Source organism: Apis florea, unplaced genomic scaffold (genome assembly GCF_048593485.1).
Source record: "Apis florea isolate Af1SG1 unplaced genomic scaffold, ASM4859348v1 contig_2492_pilon, whole genome shotgun sequence".
Classification (NCBI taxonomy): Eukaryota; Metazoa; Arthropoda; class Insecta; order Hymenoptera; family Apidae; genus Apis; species Apis florea.
The window spans coordinates 3,961,450-3,977,797 of record NW_028256593.1 but is presented as its reverse complement, the minus strand read 5'-3'; the positions used below and the strand labels follow the sequence as shown (position 1 = coordinate 3,977,797).

The window sequence follows — 16,348 nt, the reverse complement described above, 5'->3', positions numbered from 1 at the left end:
TGAATTGATTCCGTATCGTATTTCTAGTCTTGCATTAATGTAGACACAAAAATTAAATAGTGAGAAAAGGAAAGGAATAGAATAAAAATTTGGGAATCAGCGTCATCTTTAATGCCGTAAATGAAACTAATAGAGATAAAAAGAGAAAACAGTAGGAAAAGGATAGAAACAAATTAAGAATTGAATATTAACGCTAAAAATTTGAAAAGTTTCCAAAAAATAGCGCTAATAATTAATTTTTATTCTATCTTATTTTGTTTTTGAAAAGATACCTTTATATTCAAGAGATGGCATTAAAGATCAATTTCTATTCCATCTCTATTCTTTTCTATTATTTTTTGTCTCTTTTTGATATATTTAATTTACGCCACTTTGAAGATGGCGCTGATTTCCGAATTTAAGATTTTTTCAATCGTATTTTAATATTTGGTATGTACTTCTTATGTGTATCTATTTTTTTTCATATAAAAAATTAATACATAAAATTGAATTTTTAAAATGATATATGCATCTCTATTATGAATAATAATATTAAATGTTTTCGTTATAATAAATGTTTAAGTAACATGTATAGTTAGAGCGTTTTATTGGTTAATTAAAACATATATGATGCTTTGAATTAATCAAATGATTCAAGATTAGTTATTCATATATCATATATCATATGTGTATTAGTATGTTATATTAATTTATCGTATTTTGTAAACTTTATTTGCATTACAATGAGAATATGATTAAAAGTATCTCTGGTACAATTCTACCATATTTCACGAAACTATCTGCTCTATCAGCTAACTTAACCTATACGCCAACGTGGTCACAGAAATTTGTGAAACAATTTAGAACAATGACAGAACATGTAAAAATCGGAACGCATGATGGTTGTTTTCATTGTGATGAAGCACTCGCTTGTTTTATGTTGAAAACATTACCAAGATATAAAGATGCAATTATAATAAGGTAAGACATTTTTTATGAAGTGATTTTGGAGTAAGAATTGTAAATGTTTTTATAAAAAAATATCATATTGTAATTTTAAAAGTCATTAGAGTTAATAAACATATCAAATATATTTTTAGATCACGAAACATGAATATTTTAAATACTTGTGACATTGTGGTCGATGTTGGTGGGGAGTATAATCCTTGCAAGCATCGTTATGATCATCATATGAGGTATAGCTTGATTTTTAGCTTTTATTAAAAAAGAAAAATCAATATGAAATAATTCATTTTTCATTTATAAATTAGAGATTTTAATGAATCGGTAAGCACGATTATTAAGAAATCAGGTTACGATTGGAAAACAAAACTAAGCAGTGCTGGTTTAATATATTGTCATTTTGGTCATGAAATCATCAAGGAATTAGTTCCAGAAGCAAATGATAGTGACATAGAATTAATTTTTAAATATATTTATAATACATTCATTCAAGAAATTGATAGTATAGATAATGGAATTTCCATATGTAATGAAAGTCCTAAGTAAGTAACTAATACCTTTATTTTATACTTAAAATATTTATATTTAATATTTTATATGTTATACATTTTAGATATCAGATTGTAACAGATTTATCTTCTCGTATTAAGTTCTTAAATCCACCATGGAATGACAAAGATCTTAATCCCAATACTCAATTTTTAAAAGCGGTAGAATTAACTGGCCAAGATTTTGTACAACATGTAAATTATACAGCAAATGTTTGGTTACCAGCTAGATCTATTGTAGAGGAAGCTATTGCAAAACGCTTTGAGGTGAATAAAACATTATATTTTATCTTTGAGATGACATTTGCATGAATTTGAATAGAATGACATATTGATTGAATAGAGCATTATTCTAATCAAGCATTATAATATATAACTATTAGTTACAATTTAGTTATATAAAAATATATCGTGAAACGATTTATTTGTGTGTTAATATTGTGTTAATATTAATTTTTTTTCTCTTTATGTTAAAATAAAATTTTAATTTTCCAATGTCTTTTGTTTAAAACTTCATAAAAATATTTTAAAGCAAAAGTTGCAATAAATATTTATAGGTTGATCCTAATGGAGAAATTATAGAATTATCACAGTGTGTACCATGGTTTCAGCATCTTTTTGAAATAGAAAAAGAACAAAATATAAAACCTTTATTGAAATATGTGATTTTTAAAGATGATACTTATAGAATTAGATGCGTACCTGTGGAACCTAATAGTTTTAAGTGCAGGTATTTATATAAGTGATTCAACTTTTAAAATTGTTAAAATTAATTATTCTCAAAGTAAATTTGGTTTTATAGGTTATTTTTACCAGAATCTTGGGCAGGTTTACAAAATGATACGCTTGTAAAAGTCTGTGGAATCGAAGGTGCTACTTTTGTACATTCTGTTCGATTTATTGGCGGAAATCGAACAAGAGAAGGAATATTAATGATGGCGCGTAAAGCTCTTGAACAAGAAAGACTTACATAATAATAAATTTCGTTAGAATTTCAATTGTTTCAATGGATTTCGATTAAGAAAATTTTAAATAATTTATAAATTTTAATCACGTTCAATATTTCATATTTCATTCTATTTTTTATTTCCTACCTAATAGTCTTTTAGAATTATTCATTTGTTTACTCTTGTATTATGCTATATAACTTTAGTAAACTATATAGAACTAATGTCAGATATTATCTTAAAAATTTCATCATATGATCAAAAAAAATGTCAATATAATTCACAAAAAATTTAATGGGTTGAAAGAAATTAAAATTATTTTAGAAATAGAGATATAATATATGAAAATAATAGTTTGTGTAAAAAAGAAATTATTTATTATTAAGTTTCATCGTATCAAATCCATATAAAAATCCATATATTATTTTTGCTACTTCGTTTTCTTTTTTCGAGGTATAATATTCAATCGTTTAAAATCCTAAGGTCATTTTATATTGACAAAGATATATAGAACGAGAATCATCGATCACTGTTCATTATTCGTTTGCATTTCGATAAATCAATAATTGAATAAAGAAATAAAAGATTATTTTACGATTACGTTATTATTCCTTTCAAATATTTCTGTTCAAATAATCAAGGATCACTAGCAAGTTTTGCAGCTTCGTGCGCGGCCAAATGAGCTGCTTTCGCTGCTGCAACTTCCGGAGTGTCTATCACTCTACCATCAGGGCCAATGGGGGCACCATATCCAAATCTATAAGCATAAGGTAGCGAAGCGAAAGCCAAGGCGCCATATGGATGGAGGCCTAGATTCTTTGCAGTCTCCTTCAACATAAAAAAATTGTAGAAAATTAAAACTAAATCATATCATATCCCCTATATATATTTATATAATACTTTTTCACTCTGAAGTAAGACAAAAATTTTCATTTACCAATCTTGAACGATTTTATCGTCTAACTATCCATATCCCCACTTTAAAATAATAGCATGGATTGTTGAATTTTTTTTTTCTTGTCTCATGATTTAAATATTAATCTAAATTACAAATCACCCAATTATTACATTTCTAGATCTCTCAGTTGCTCGCAATTACCAGTGCGTGAGCGGTCAGATGAGCAGCCTTCGCCTCCGCGACCTCTGGCGTATCGATAACATTTCCATCAGCGCCGAGGGGCGCGCCAGATACAGGTGTATAAACATGGATTAAAGTTGGCACGTGAGCGTATCCGAGCGTGTTCCTTGCTGCCTCGTACGCTTGAGTCGCGAGATGGGCTGCTTTCGCCTGTGCTACTTCCGGTGTGTCCAAAACTTCCAGGTAACTGTAGGGAATTACCGAACGCACGTATCCTGGTTCTGCGATGGCCGCACTGCAAATCGTGGCAAGGATGATCTGTAAATTGAAAATAGAGATTATATTTGAAGAAATTTTATATAGTTATATATATATATATATATTATATTAACTTGAGAGAGTATACGTGAATGAGATGCAGCAAAGAAATATGAATAAAGATGCAAGGCATAAATTATCATAATTAAGTTAGATAATAGAGAGATAGAAGGAAATGGATTGGTGAAAGTACGGTATGATAGAAAGTGAAAAATATTTGTACATTGAAATGTACAATGGATTGTCATATCTGAAATAAATATTTGAAATTTTTAACATAAGAATTTGCACAGAGTAGGTGTAACAAAGTAGGTGGATGAGTGTAACAAGGCGTGAAAACGATCTTCTTATAGTTGCTTCAGTGAATAAGGAGATATGATTATTTATATATAAAGAGGCTTCTGCAAGAATGTGGGATGTTAGTGTGTCAATGACGAGAAAACTAGTGGTATGGAAAAGTCGGTTAATTTATCATTAATAAATAACGATTGCGCTTAATATATGACTAATGAATAGAATCTTCTAGAAATGCTTAATATACTCTCAATTTTGTTCTTTTTTTAAATCAACATTCAAAATTAAAAAATAACATTCAACTGTTTCCATTTGATTAATCCATTTAAATTTCAAAACAGATTTTTAATAATCAAACTCAAATATATATATCATATGTATAATAACTTCATCAATGAATTTTTAATTAGTAATTGATTGCATTTTCATTTTTTTCTTTTATTAACATCTCCATCCCTTCAAAATCTTGCATTGAATTTTCTTAGACGTACCATCGTGATAATCGAGAAAAATATCCTTAAATGCTCATACTCACTATCGTTCTCATGGTTAATCGCGTGGAAAAAGCGCTGCTGGAAATTTTCTAACCAGTACTCGCCCTAAAGTACCAACGGTGATGTGCTGCCCTGTCGAGGCACGGTACCCCTTTTATATAGGTGAATCTGGTAGGGAGTCGTCGACCCGTAGGAGGGGACCACACCCTGGGAAGCAAGCGGTACACCTAAGGTGGTGACATTGACATTACTCGCCTGTTCGTCTCTTCGTGTGCTCGTCTTTCAAGGGATATCTCGAGGTCAGGTGCAACATGTGACTTCCTCCTTGAAATTGGACAATACTTCGGTGTCCATTCTCTTTTCTTGCCGGTGATTGTTTGAAAACATAGAGAGTGGACGTGTATATATTGGCACGCAAATAAGGATGTTTCGTTTATTTTTATTACATTTGTTATAGAAATCTGAAAATAAGTGTTACTTTTAGCTTAAACGTGATTTCAATCACTGATAAATTATGTTTAAACTTCCACTTTGATTAGAAGTTAATAATTTAATTTATAGAAGTTATAGAATTAAAAAAAATTTTTTTTTTTTTTGTTTTTCGTGTATTCTTATGAATTTTCTGGGAAATGGAATTTTTGGAAAAAAAATTTTGTCATTCTTCATTAATTTTATAATTTTTACACATAAGCGTTTATTGAGGATCTAAATAAAGTGGATCGATATTCTGATAAATGAATCAGCATCTGCAATGTATATTTATGGTGCATGGTATCTATTTATAGAACGGAAACACACGTTATCATATATTTTTTTTTAGTTTCGCCATTTTTAATGAACGAAAAATTGAATACGCGCGGTATAATTCTTTTTGCTTTTTAGATAAATATCTTTAATAAATCATTAAACGAATAAAATATACACGATACACGAAGTGGTTGAGAATGTGTAAAATAAATGGTAGAAGGATCGAATATGATATATTTATTGGTGTATAAAAATGATTTAAGGAATTTATCAAGGTGATACGGTCTTAAAAAGAGCATCAAGATTAAATCTGCAATTTTCAAGCGTTCTAAATTGAAATAATCTGATATTTCACTTAAATCAATACCAGTCTTTTCATAAATTTATATTTCAAAATTAAATTCGATATTTTAAATTTAATTTTCAAGCGTTGTAAATAATCTATATATTTTCGTTAAATAAAATCTCATCGATAAATTGTAATTTTCTCAATCAAACCGAGCTATAATTTCGAGTTTTAAGCCAATGAGTCAATTATCAAATATAATTCTGAAAATCAGTATCACGATGATACTATTTTAATCCATACCCAAAAAATTTTCTCCACAAATTCGTATCCCTCCTCAAACAAAAATTCAAACGATAGAAATTAATTATCGATGATTGACAATTTCAATTATGTACCATAAATTTGCTTCGAAACGTAGGAACGAAATATATTCTCGGCGAAAATATAATATTATATGTACACAACGAACATAATTTATATCGACACGTTCAAAATGTGTTTCAACTTACACCCGATATACAAATTAATTATCCCTACTTTAATCATGTTCTTAAATTCTTTAAGAATTCTTAATGCTTAATTACAACATTGATCGAAACATAGTAGAGATATCAGATTCGAGAATTATGGAATATATGAAAATTTATGAATTAACGAAGATGGTGAGATATCGATAATGTAATTGATATTGTAATTATTCCGTGTGTCGAGAGTACACGGCCTCGAGCTGGAAAGTGCGGCGATTCTGGAAAAGAACGGGGGGTCGTAACGTAATTAAACGGAGAAAGAAGGGATAAAAGTGGAAGAGGAGGAGAGGGAAAAATTGATATGTCCATCAAAACGAAGGTCGCCCTTGGAATAAACAATCCTATGTGATTGAAACGAAACCTCTCTTGACGTGGTTTACCAAAGTGAAGAAAAAAAGGACTGGAATGCGGGGAGGGGGGAGGGAGGGAAGGAGGAGGAGGAGGAGGGATCGCGAACAAAAGGAAGATTTTGATTCCGTACACGACTGTCGGGGGACTCGTAGGCTATTTTCCTCTCGGAGACATTGTGCAATTTGCATTTGCATATGCAATGAGAGAGAAGCGTATTTAGCGAGAATTGTGTAAAAATTAATAAGAAGAGTTTTATGAAATTTGAGAAAATTTGAATTCAATTTTTGAATAAATTTAAAATTCGAGCAAACGCATATTCTTGCGTGAAAGTTGCTTAAAATTGGCGCAACGAATTTTTTTTGTTTAAAAGACTTCGCCTTATATTAAAAATAAAAAAAAAAGATAAAAAGTATAGACAGAGTGACACGAGACAGATGAAATCACACAAAGAGCACAACATCCGTTGTGTTAAAAAAGTGATTTGCGCGATTCGCGTGAAATTCATCGCCAAACAGTCCCACTTTGCACAATCGAGGAGTTTTTCTTTCGTCACGCACGTATGCTCTCGATCACGACGCATACAGATCCTTTTTTCTTCCTTTTTTTTAATCCCATTTTTCTTCCCAAATTGTCACTTTTTACAAGACTGTTTAATTTCATGCTTCTTTTCTTTCTCGTGTTCACTTTGTATACAAATACCTCGTAGAAAAATGTTGTATCTATAACTTGGTTGAATATTTTTTGATCCGTGAAAATAATTGTTAAGAGGAAAAAATGGAAATCATCGAAATCAGTGGGATGATTCTAAATAATTAATCCCCGTCTCATTTCTAAAAATTAACACACCAATTATTCCTCCACAAAACGTTCACTGTTCACCTACTGCATAAACTAGAATTCCAAGATTATAAACTTCGTATCTTCATTATCCATTTAATTTCTCAGAAATTACAAAAATACACCTGTTCAAATCGTGCAAAACGAAAGAAATGAAATTATATATATTCCAACGAGAGATTAAAATCTAAGAAATATTCCAACCTTCGCCACTATTCTCCACGACAGAAGCAACGTACAGTAAAAGAAAAAAAAAAAAAAAAAAGAAAAAAATGGCGAGATAATTGCGAGGAATCGTGTCACGTGGGCATCGCAGCAATGCTCAAGATCGGTCGATACGTCGAGCAGAAGCCCTTTCCACGGGATTCCAGGGGATCTCGTCACGCGGCGTTGTTTTTAATCGGCGGTTATCGACACCGGCCAGTTAAAGAACCGATCGTGCCGTTAATTGGTACACTAGGTTGCGTGGGCGGTGGCGCCCGTACTCGTGTAAGAGGAGGTTAGAGTAAAAGGTAACAATGCGAACCTTGGAGCGAGTTCGGTGTCGTATAAATGAGTAATGACGAATTTCGTGAAAGAACATTTTTGGAGAAAATTTAACTGCTGCTGTGTGCGTATGCGCAATTAGCTATATCGAGTCTTTGGTTTAAATTTTTAGATACGCGATAAAGGATAAAATACGAACTTGTTAAATTTTAATTAAAAGTCTTAAACTTAATTAAACACCCGTTAAATATGCCAATTGAAAAGGAGAATCGTGAAATGCTTTTAAAGAGGTCGGAAACTCCGCGATAACGGTCAATAATTAATAAAGTTAAAAAAAAAAAAAGAGATTAATACGACTTAAGTGAAAAGATTATTACGTTGTATAGATATTTACATTATCAATGAGCTGAGTTTTAATAAAATTCTTTAAAAATATTCATACGTAAAATAAATACCTAATCGATACGTAATAACGTCAAATGATGATTTTAATCAAACCATTCGTTGGCTTCCCCCTTCCTGATCTGAGGATTATTCTGGAACATTATAGGACGATTAGGCGTGTCACCAACCCGGTACACATTTGCCTGGACGAGGCCAGGGACGGTTATCGACAGGGAATGCTCGTTGCACGTATCGAGCATCGACATTCACTCGATTATTAACGCTGCTGTGCACCCAGTAGCGGATGTCATAAAAGACGGACAGGATTTCGTGTCGAGCGACATTCGTACTAGGCAAAAAGCATCGATACATCGAATAAGAATTAATCCATGTCGTATATGATTAATGGAAAACGATGAATGAAGAGACTTGATGAAGATATTAAACGAAGAGAAATACCTGATATTCGATAAATAAGGTTTTGTAGATAAAGAAAAAAGTGAAGGGACGTTTAAGAATTTTTTACTTCTTCTCTGCTGATTCATAGGAAATAAATTTTGAAAAATTATTCCAGATTCTTTTATTAATTATCGTTAATGTACTTTAATATTATCTGTAATTATAATTATAATCATTCTTAACTATATATATATATTATTTATACGTGAAATAATTTTTTAAGAAATATTCAATTATTACGATGAAAGATTTCAATCTTGCTTTATCGATTCTTGCTACATATCCTATGGAGGCGTAATAATACTGTGATTGATAGGTTCAGATAGAGCCATTGAGATAATCCACGTTAATCTGATAGACGATAGATGATAGACTAATCTTGTTAAAGCTAGATTTAAATCTGGACCTCAAGGGTTCCTTGGAGGAGGATGTAATAAAAAAGTGTTAAAAATTTTTTCGAAGCATTTCTCTTTTGTTTTTTCATTTTTTTTTTTTTTTCATTTTATCATTTCTTGTAACCAATATCTCATTGACATCGGCGTTGTTAAACCATTAACAACATTGCTTTAATCACAATTGCGTTTGTTAAAACGCGTAAATCTCGATTGCTCAATCATCTCTGAAATCTTTTCGTCATGGTTCCTCAAGTTGTTCCGCCGTTCGTGCGTGAAATTCGTCTGGTTTTCACAGAATCTCGGTATCAATTGCCCAACAACCGATATTTCCACCGAGTGGTCGCCACTTTTGTTTCGCGACAATTCCATTTTTTACAATTTAGCAACGACATTGTTGTTGCACAAGCGTGTATAATGTATGCATCTGCGAGGGAAAATCCAGGGCTGTTTACGTGCGTCAAAATTGAATTGCGCATTCATCAGCTACGCCTCCTTGAGCTTTCGCCATTTTCATCGGTAGCAAATCCCTGGAATAATCGCTGGAAATGATTCCATCGTAATGAACTTGTCCCAATTAGGCCGTGGACGCTCGTTAGAAGTGATTGTTCGAGCGCTGGCTGTCATTGTTTCGCAAAAGTGTAATTGCTCACGAGTCTTATTATAAGAATTCAGGCGTAGCGATACGTGATGGAATCTCGTTGAATTTGCATCGAACGCCACCTTCGAGGATCTCTTTTATTGGCCATAAAAAAAAAAAAAAAAAAAGAAAAAAATCGCCTGGAATTGGGAAACACGGATTTCACGAAAGTTTGAGGTTAGGCACATTTGAGGTTAGGCGATCGTAAGCGGTAATAATTACGTTACGAATTATAACATAATTTCCAATAATGCTCGACATCTTAAAAACTAGAATAAAGAAAAAAACTTCACTCGAAGAAACACATTCCTCCCCCGGCATCCCTTTCACCCTCTCAGGAGTGAAACCTGGCTTCTTCTCGCCGTCGATCGTAGATTGGCGCAACATTCCACCCGTTTCGTCTATTAGCATCTCGTCTCCCCCTCCCTCTGATCGACTCCGATCGACTACTCTCTTTGCCCCGTGTTGCCAAACAGAAACGCCTCCCTCCCCACCCCTTATTATGTGAAAATCAAGCGTGTGCGACTGCTAATATTTCACGTACACACTCTTTACTCGCCAAAGTGGGCGCCCGTATTGTTCCACGACTATATAAGGTGTACCACGGCCCGCTACGGCCAGCAGAAAAGCATCATGGCCAACACTGACAGAGTAGTGCTCCTCGTGAGTAACCAGATTTCTTTCATACACCCCTAGTTTTCGAGCTGGTCGTTGCTTATTTCCAATTAATCGTTCGACCAATTCGGTCAACGATCGTTTAGTCGATTCGAGATTTCGAAGAGAAAATCGAAGCGATCCGTCCGAGATGAGAATTAAACCAAACTAATTTGCCGCTAAGTTAATAATAAAAAATCGTGCTTTTCAGCTCACGTTCTCGTGCCTCGTCCTCGCAGTTTCCGGCTACTCCCCCTACGGGGCGCCAGCGTACCACGGCCCGCCGGCGCCGTTGGCCCACGATGGAAGGGTGATCGACACACCGGAAGTTGCTCACGCGAAAGCGGTCCACCTGGCCACCCACGCGGCGGAAGCCGCGAAGGCTTCTCCAACCGGTTACGACGATTACGAGGGGAAATACGTGCATGATGAGAGCACCGCTTACGTGGCTGGCCACGGCTTGTACTACGGGCCCCCGGCGCCGTTGGCCCACGACGGGAGAGTGGTCGACACGCCGGAAGTTGCACACGCGAAGGCTGCGCATTTGGCGGCCCACGCGGAACAGATCTCGAAGATCGCCCATATCGCCCCTTACCAGAAGCCACACTGGTGAAAATCACCCGAGTTGACGACAGGATTGACATGTGGGGATTTCGAGGGGGAGGGAGACCAGGATTTTTTTTTTTTTTTGAAATCATTTCTTTGCTTTATGGAATCGTGGATCGATTGGGGATATTTTCGTTTCTAAAATTCGACCTGCGTTTTTGGAGATTATCTCGTTGATGAGGAATATTGTGAATAATTTCGTGAAAGAGAGAGAGAGAAGTATAGATTATGGATTGTGTAACGGATGATGTATAATTTGTTATGTTTTATATATATATATATATTGATTAAAAATATTGCAAGTATTTATCGAATATTTTTTGTTGATTCTTCTTCCTCTTGTACTCTGTTGTAGAATAAAATGTGACGATTCGTGGTTCGCGAAAAATTTCAAGATTATAAATATCGATAGATAGATAGATAGATATAGAAAAGTTGTAGAAGAAGAAAACTTTGCGTGTCTATGTCTATCGATATCGATCCAAGGCCCTAAGGGATTTAACAATTTATTATGAACGTTGCAAAGCGAGTTATTACGAGCTGAACACGACCAGTTTGGATCTTTAATCCGATACATAGAGAACCTCGAACGGATCCGTAAATGGAATCCGGAGGTCTCGAGTTTTCATAAATCTGTCAAATCTGTTTTGTCTCGGTGCCCAGAAGACAAGTACTTACGTGCATTAATTTTATGGTTATTATCGTGCTTCCGTCAAATTTATAAATCACGAATGAGAGTGAATTGCAAACGCGATGAATAAATCATTAAATAAAATTGGCCATTCTTCGTACAGAAGAAAATGAAACTGAATTATCTTCGAAATTATATTATTATATGCCAATCATAAGAAATTTATAAATGTATAAAAATATACAAAATGGCGTATCGATCGCAAAAAAAAAAAATGCATGAAATATTCATTCACAGGAGCTGAAATTATTTATGATATTATTAAAGAACGTTTTGCCAGAAATTTCAACATGATGAAAAAAGGAAGAAAAAAATGCATGTAACGAAAAAATTACAATATAATCTTACTTATGTTCGTTCATTCAATAGACTACTGTAGGTGTATGATATATGATCGTATTGCAGGTTCAAGAAGAATGACGCAAGTGGTGCAAAATTGCAATATGACGATAATCCATAATTATATTATTATCTATCGTTTCCCGGTATTCGCGATAAAATCCTTCTTTTACCGATGACGCACCAATCCCTTAAATTTTCATCATCGACATCTCAATACTTTTCGAATATCTTTAAATAAATAAAATTCTGTATTTTTCGATTACTCAATCTCCCAAATTATCATCCGCGTCTAACATTTTTTAACGATACTCCAATCTCGAATGAACAATGAGACAAAAAAGAAAAACAATATCTCCTTCTGTTATATCCTCTTCATCTGCATAACACGCGGCGACAGCGTGTTTCACAAGTCATTTCACTCTCTCACTGTCCTCCATCAGCGATTTATCATCGGTGCCTACAGCAAGTGGACGAAACGAATTCCTTCGATGGTCGCCATTCCGTGTTGTCACGCGGCGTCGCACAATCCGTGCATTCGGTTCTCTTACTTTTTTCCTCCCTCCCTCCCTTTCTTTCTTTCTTTCTTTCCTCCAATAAGAGTGTAGGGTACAGCAATTGCGACAGTTGTGCATGGTTCAAAGACCACATCTCGCGCATTGTTCGCGTGCTGACCTGAACGGAACTGCGAGCTTGTCGCCAACGCTTTGATAACGAGAGAGAGAGAGAGAGAGAGAGACAAAGGTGTTGCTGGCAGCGAGTTTCTCAGCGTGTGGAATGTTTCTCGATAATGTTTTAGTAGAAATTATATAATAATATGTATTTCTTTTAGATAAAACTGTTCTCGCCAATTTTTCCATATATATTTTGAAAAAACAATATTGAAAATAATACCTGGAATAATTATATATCTAGATCTAGAGAAAATCGTCTTGTTATTACGTAGGCATTAAAATCTCCATGAGCTTACTTGGCCCATAAAATGCGAGCATCGAAATCTCCCTCGTTTATCCTAATAATCGATAAAATAAAAATTCAACGATCTTTTCCTCGATCCTCTTTCATTCGATAACCAAAAACTAGAAAAAGCATATATTTCCAATCGAACGTTCACTTCTTCTTATCGTCTTGTTATGGATTTTCGAATTTTCGAAAAATAATTATTCAACCTTTAGCACATCGAGGACGACGTGATCGGATCCGCGATGACGTGCGTGTCCACGCGCACGGTATTTTATTCCCGACGAGGTTACACAGGGACACACGGTGTGTCATTGTTAATGGCTCGGTAAATGTTACCGGGCAGGGCATGGCAGCCTTTAAAGCAGAGCATTTTCCTGGGTGTGGTTGTGTACCCCGTTGGTCGCGGATGGGGTGGGGCACGCGACGACGCCCCGTACCCCTATAAATTCGACGAACCACGATGGTGCAAGTCACAATGCGAATCCCAAGCTCCGCCGATAGTCGCTGGATCGACCCGCGCCGAGCTTCGACACCATGATTCGATATATCGTGAGTATCACCCGTCTCTCCTTTCCTTCCGATCTTACTCTGCTACTTACAAAGTTTTCTTTAAAAAAGTACCAATCCCTCTATACATCAACTTTCAAAACATTCAACAACTTTGCTTTCAGATTCTCGCCTCCATCGTTTTGAACGTGGCCCGCTCCGCGCCACAGTGGTATCCTGGAGCGTATGGCGGCCACGCGGCCCCGGCCCCGTTGGGGCCCGATGGAAGAGTGGTGGACACGCCGGAAGTCGCCCAATTGAAGGCGGCCCACTTGGCCGCCTTGGCCGACGCGAATGCCAGAGCGCCCAAAGGCCCCGGCGGCCCTTATCCCGGCCCCCCTGGCCCCTACGGGCCCGGAAACTATGCCCCGCATTACAGGTCTTACAATAGAAATTTTTCAATTATCTCTCTTTATCGAATCTATAGAAACTCGAATTAACGCCTCGAATGGATGAAACGATGAATTATTACTATTGAAAATTTACAGCGGGCCACCGGCCCCCCTCGGCCCGGACGGCCGCGTGGTGGACACGCCGGAAGTGCAACAGGCCAAGGCAGCGCATTTCTCTTTGTACAACGCCGCGGCCCAGTCGAGCGCCCCGCCGGCTCCAGCACCTCCTGGGTCATGGAATCCGCACGGGGGCTCCTCATGGAACAATCCCTCCTGGAACTCTGGACACGATTGGAATCAGTGGAATTAGACAATGGAAGCTGACCAACTCTCATTCCTCTCCATCGATCGATGATACGAGTGATAGAAAATTCCCTTGGACCCATCGAGTTTTCAACTACCTCCAAGAATCTTTATCTCAAGAATCAAGTGCTATCCCTTTCGCTATTCTTGTATATGCAACGTGCCCTTCTCTGAGCTCCCTTCCCCTCTGGTTCTACCTTCTCTGTGATTCCTCTTCGTCTACCTCTTGGTCGTTTGTCTTCGGTTTTCCCGGATTCTTCTCGGCGTTGAATTCGAGGTTGGTTTTCTTCTTTTTTTTTTTTTTTTTTTTTCTATAGTTTTAACCTCTAATCTTCCTCGATATTTTCCGTTGTTACCTTGTAAATATACGATGCCATCGATGATGAATTATAGAAAAATTGTGTCGGATAAAATCAAGCTTTCTCTCTTTCCGTAATTGAGTTTTTAAGCGAGAAAAAGATTTGACAATTGAAAATTTCCCAATCTAAAAGAAATTGAAACGTCGTACGAGCGTTGAATCGAATTGCGGAAAGAAGAGTACTTTTTCTTATAGAAATTTGCAACGATGGCGTATCGTATGAATCGAAAGTGAAATAGAAATGTCGTTTGAATCGTCGAATGGAAATGAGTTAACGGTTGTATATGCACCGTTATTACAGTTATTATTGTACACCGTATAATATAATATCGTCTTGTCACATACCTCTTCAAGGTGATCTCTCTTCGTCGCTTTTTGCGTTAGTCAAGTATGCGTGGAAATTAACCTATGAATTATTCATACACAGATATTCAATGTTATCACGTTTCTCGCTTTTTATTATAATTAGAAAAATTTACATGTACATTTTTGTAAATTATCGTGCGTGTACATAACGGAAACATGAGGCGAATAAAATGCAACGTTTTGCTGAAATAATTTGCTCGAAAGACTTCTAATTCGTTGTTGAAAAACAACGTTTAATATACTTTTTACTCCTACTTTTTAGCATTCTGATTTCTCTTTTTTTCTATTATCTTCAATTTTTGCCCGATCGAAAAATCCTTTCTTTCTTTATTTCTCTTTTTAAAAACTTTTTTTTTCAGCAGCAAAAAATATACACGGATTATAAAGAGAAGAAATTTTTAAAAGGGAGAGGAAAATGATTGCGATGGCAATTTATCGCGCTATAATTCGCCATACGGAAACTCTGAGAGGTTTAGAGGCTTTCATCTAATCGAATCCGCGATCAGGGCACGTGTGGTCGATTAACACGACCCGTGACACGAATTAAATCGATTCGTGCTCACTTTGGAAAACACGGCAGTGTGAAAGGTTAGGTCAGAGTTTGAACAGCTACGAGTCTGGTTACACAGTAAGATCAAACATATGTACATGGGCGTGAAAACGATGTCGAATCGTTTATTCGAAGGTGAAGTTATGGGATGTAGAAAGCAGGATTGATTTATCGATATTTAAACGGAAATTTATAATTTCGAATCTATCGTTTGCCGATTGAAATTGTTCAATCGTTCTTCAATTGTACAAATGGCCATTTAAACGAGATATAAAGAAGAAATTTTACATACAGGAGTATGTCATCGATGATATATTATTGTTTAATTTGAGTCAATTTAAAGGAAAAATTAATTAGAGAAAATAAAATGAGGTACTCAAAAATCTTCAACTTTAAGAAAATCCAGGCTGATTCAATTTTAAGAAGTTCAGAAGAAAATTCGATCTTTGTAAGATTATTCAAACCTAAGCAAACTCAAGCAAATCACGAAATTTTAAAATATTTTAAGAAAGAATCAAATCTTCTATATTGCCATTCTATTGTCACTAACAAAATTCCATTCGATCTACAACCAAATCCAACTAGTTCAAACCTTCTCAATCCACTTGTTAAAAAATAAATGATAATTCCAACTACAGACTTTTCAAACTCAAGCAAACCCAACCTCTCGCGAATCAAGGACTCCATAAACATTGAATAAAACAATCCAGTTCTTTACCATACTTTCTCAAACGCGAACAAATTTCATAAATCTCATCAACGATCAGCATAATTTTACTTTAATCTCCTATTAACACTTTATACGACTACAGGTGCACCTCGATCTCCATGAATATAAATCCCGTTG

General features: G+C 35.3%; 4 protein-coding genes across 5 annotated transcripts; 3 read left to right on the top strand and 1 right to left on the bottom strand.

The window, feature by feature from the left end:
* The first annotated feature begins 155 nt into the window (after nucleotides 1-155).
* Nucleotides 156-3,026, top strand: LOC100865310 (MYG1 exonuclease). Of its 2 annotated transcripts, XM_031916304.2 has the most exons (7): nucleotides 156-429; nucleotides 792-960; nucleotides 1,080-1,175; nucleotides 1,251-1,484; nucleotides 1,556-1,757; nucleotides 2,048-2,220; nucleotides 2,293-3,026. In XM_031916304.2, the coding sequence occupies exons 2-7, from the start codon at nucleotides 848-850 to the stop codon at nucleotides 2,462-2,464; spliced, it is 990 nt and encodes a 329-aa protein (XP_031772164.2). In that variant the 5' UTR covers nucleotides 156-429; nucleotides 792-847; the 3' UTR covers nucleotides 2,465-3,026. The 2 variants fall into 2 exon arrangements, with proteins under 2 accessions (XP_031772164.2, XP_086762370.1); XM_086906244.1 differs by lacking the exon at nucleotides 156-429 and having other exon boundaries at nucleotides 500-960.
* LOC100870825 (cuticle protein 18.7) lies at nucleotides 2,792-8,475 on the bottom strand. Its single transcript, XM_003693292.4, has 4 exons — nucleotides 8,314-8,475; nucleotides 4,663-5,082; nucleotides 3,537-3,833; nucleotides 2,792-3,265 (listed from the first exon to the last, which is right to left on the bottom strand). Exons 2-4 carry the CDS (start codon nucleotides 4,672-4,674, stop codon nucleotides 3,074-3,076), a joined length of 501 nt encoding a protein of 166 aa, XP_003693340.1. The 5' UTR covers nucleotides 4,675-5,082; nucleotides 8,314-8,475; the 3' UTR covers nucleotides 2,792-3,073.
* Cpr92F (cuticular protein 92F) lies at nucleotides 3,644-11,298 on the top strand. The gene is made up of 2 exons (XM_086906248.1): nucleotides 3,644-3,758; nucleotides 10,599-11,298. The coding sequence occupies exons 1-2, from the start codon at nucleotides 3,711-3,713 to the stop codon at nucleotides 10,998-11,000; spliced, it is 450 nt and encodes a 149-aa protein (XP_086762374.1). The 5' UTR covers nucleotides 3,644-3,710; the 3' UTR covers nucleotides 11,001-11,298.
* Nucleotides 11,299-13,372: 2,074 nt separating this feature from the next.
* LOC100865427 (uncharacterized) lies at nucleotides 13,373-15,143 on the top strand. The gene is made up of 3 exons (XM_031916307.2): nucleotides 13,373-13,535; nucleotides 13,658-13,911; nucleotides 14,021-15,143. Exons 1-3 carry the CDS (start codon nucleotides 13,521-13,523, stop codon nucleotides 14,232-14,234), a joined length of 483 nt encoding a protein of 160 aa, XP_031772167.2. The 5' UTR covers nucleotides 13,373-13,520; the 3' UTR covers nucleotides 14,235-15,143.
* The last annotated feature ends 1,205 nt before the right edge of the window (nucleotides 15,144-16,348 follow it).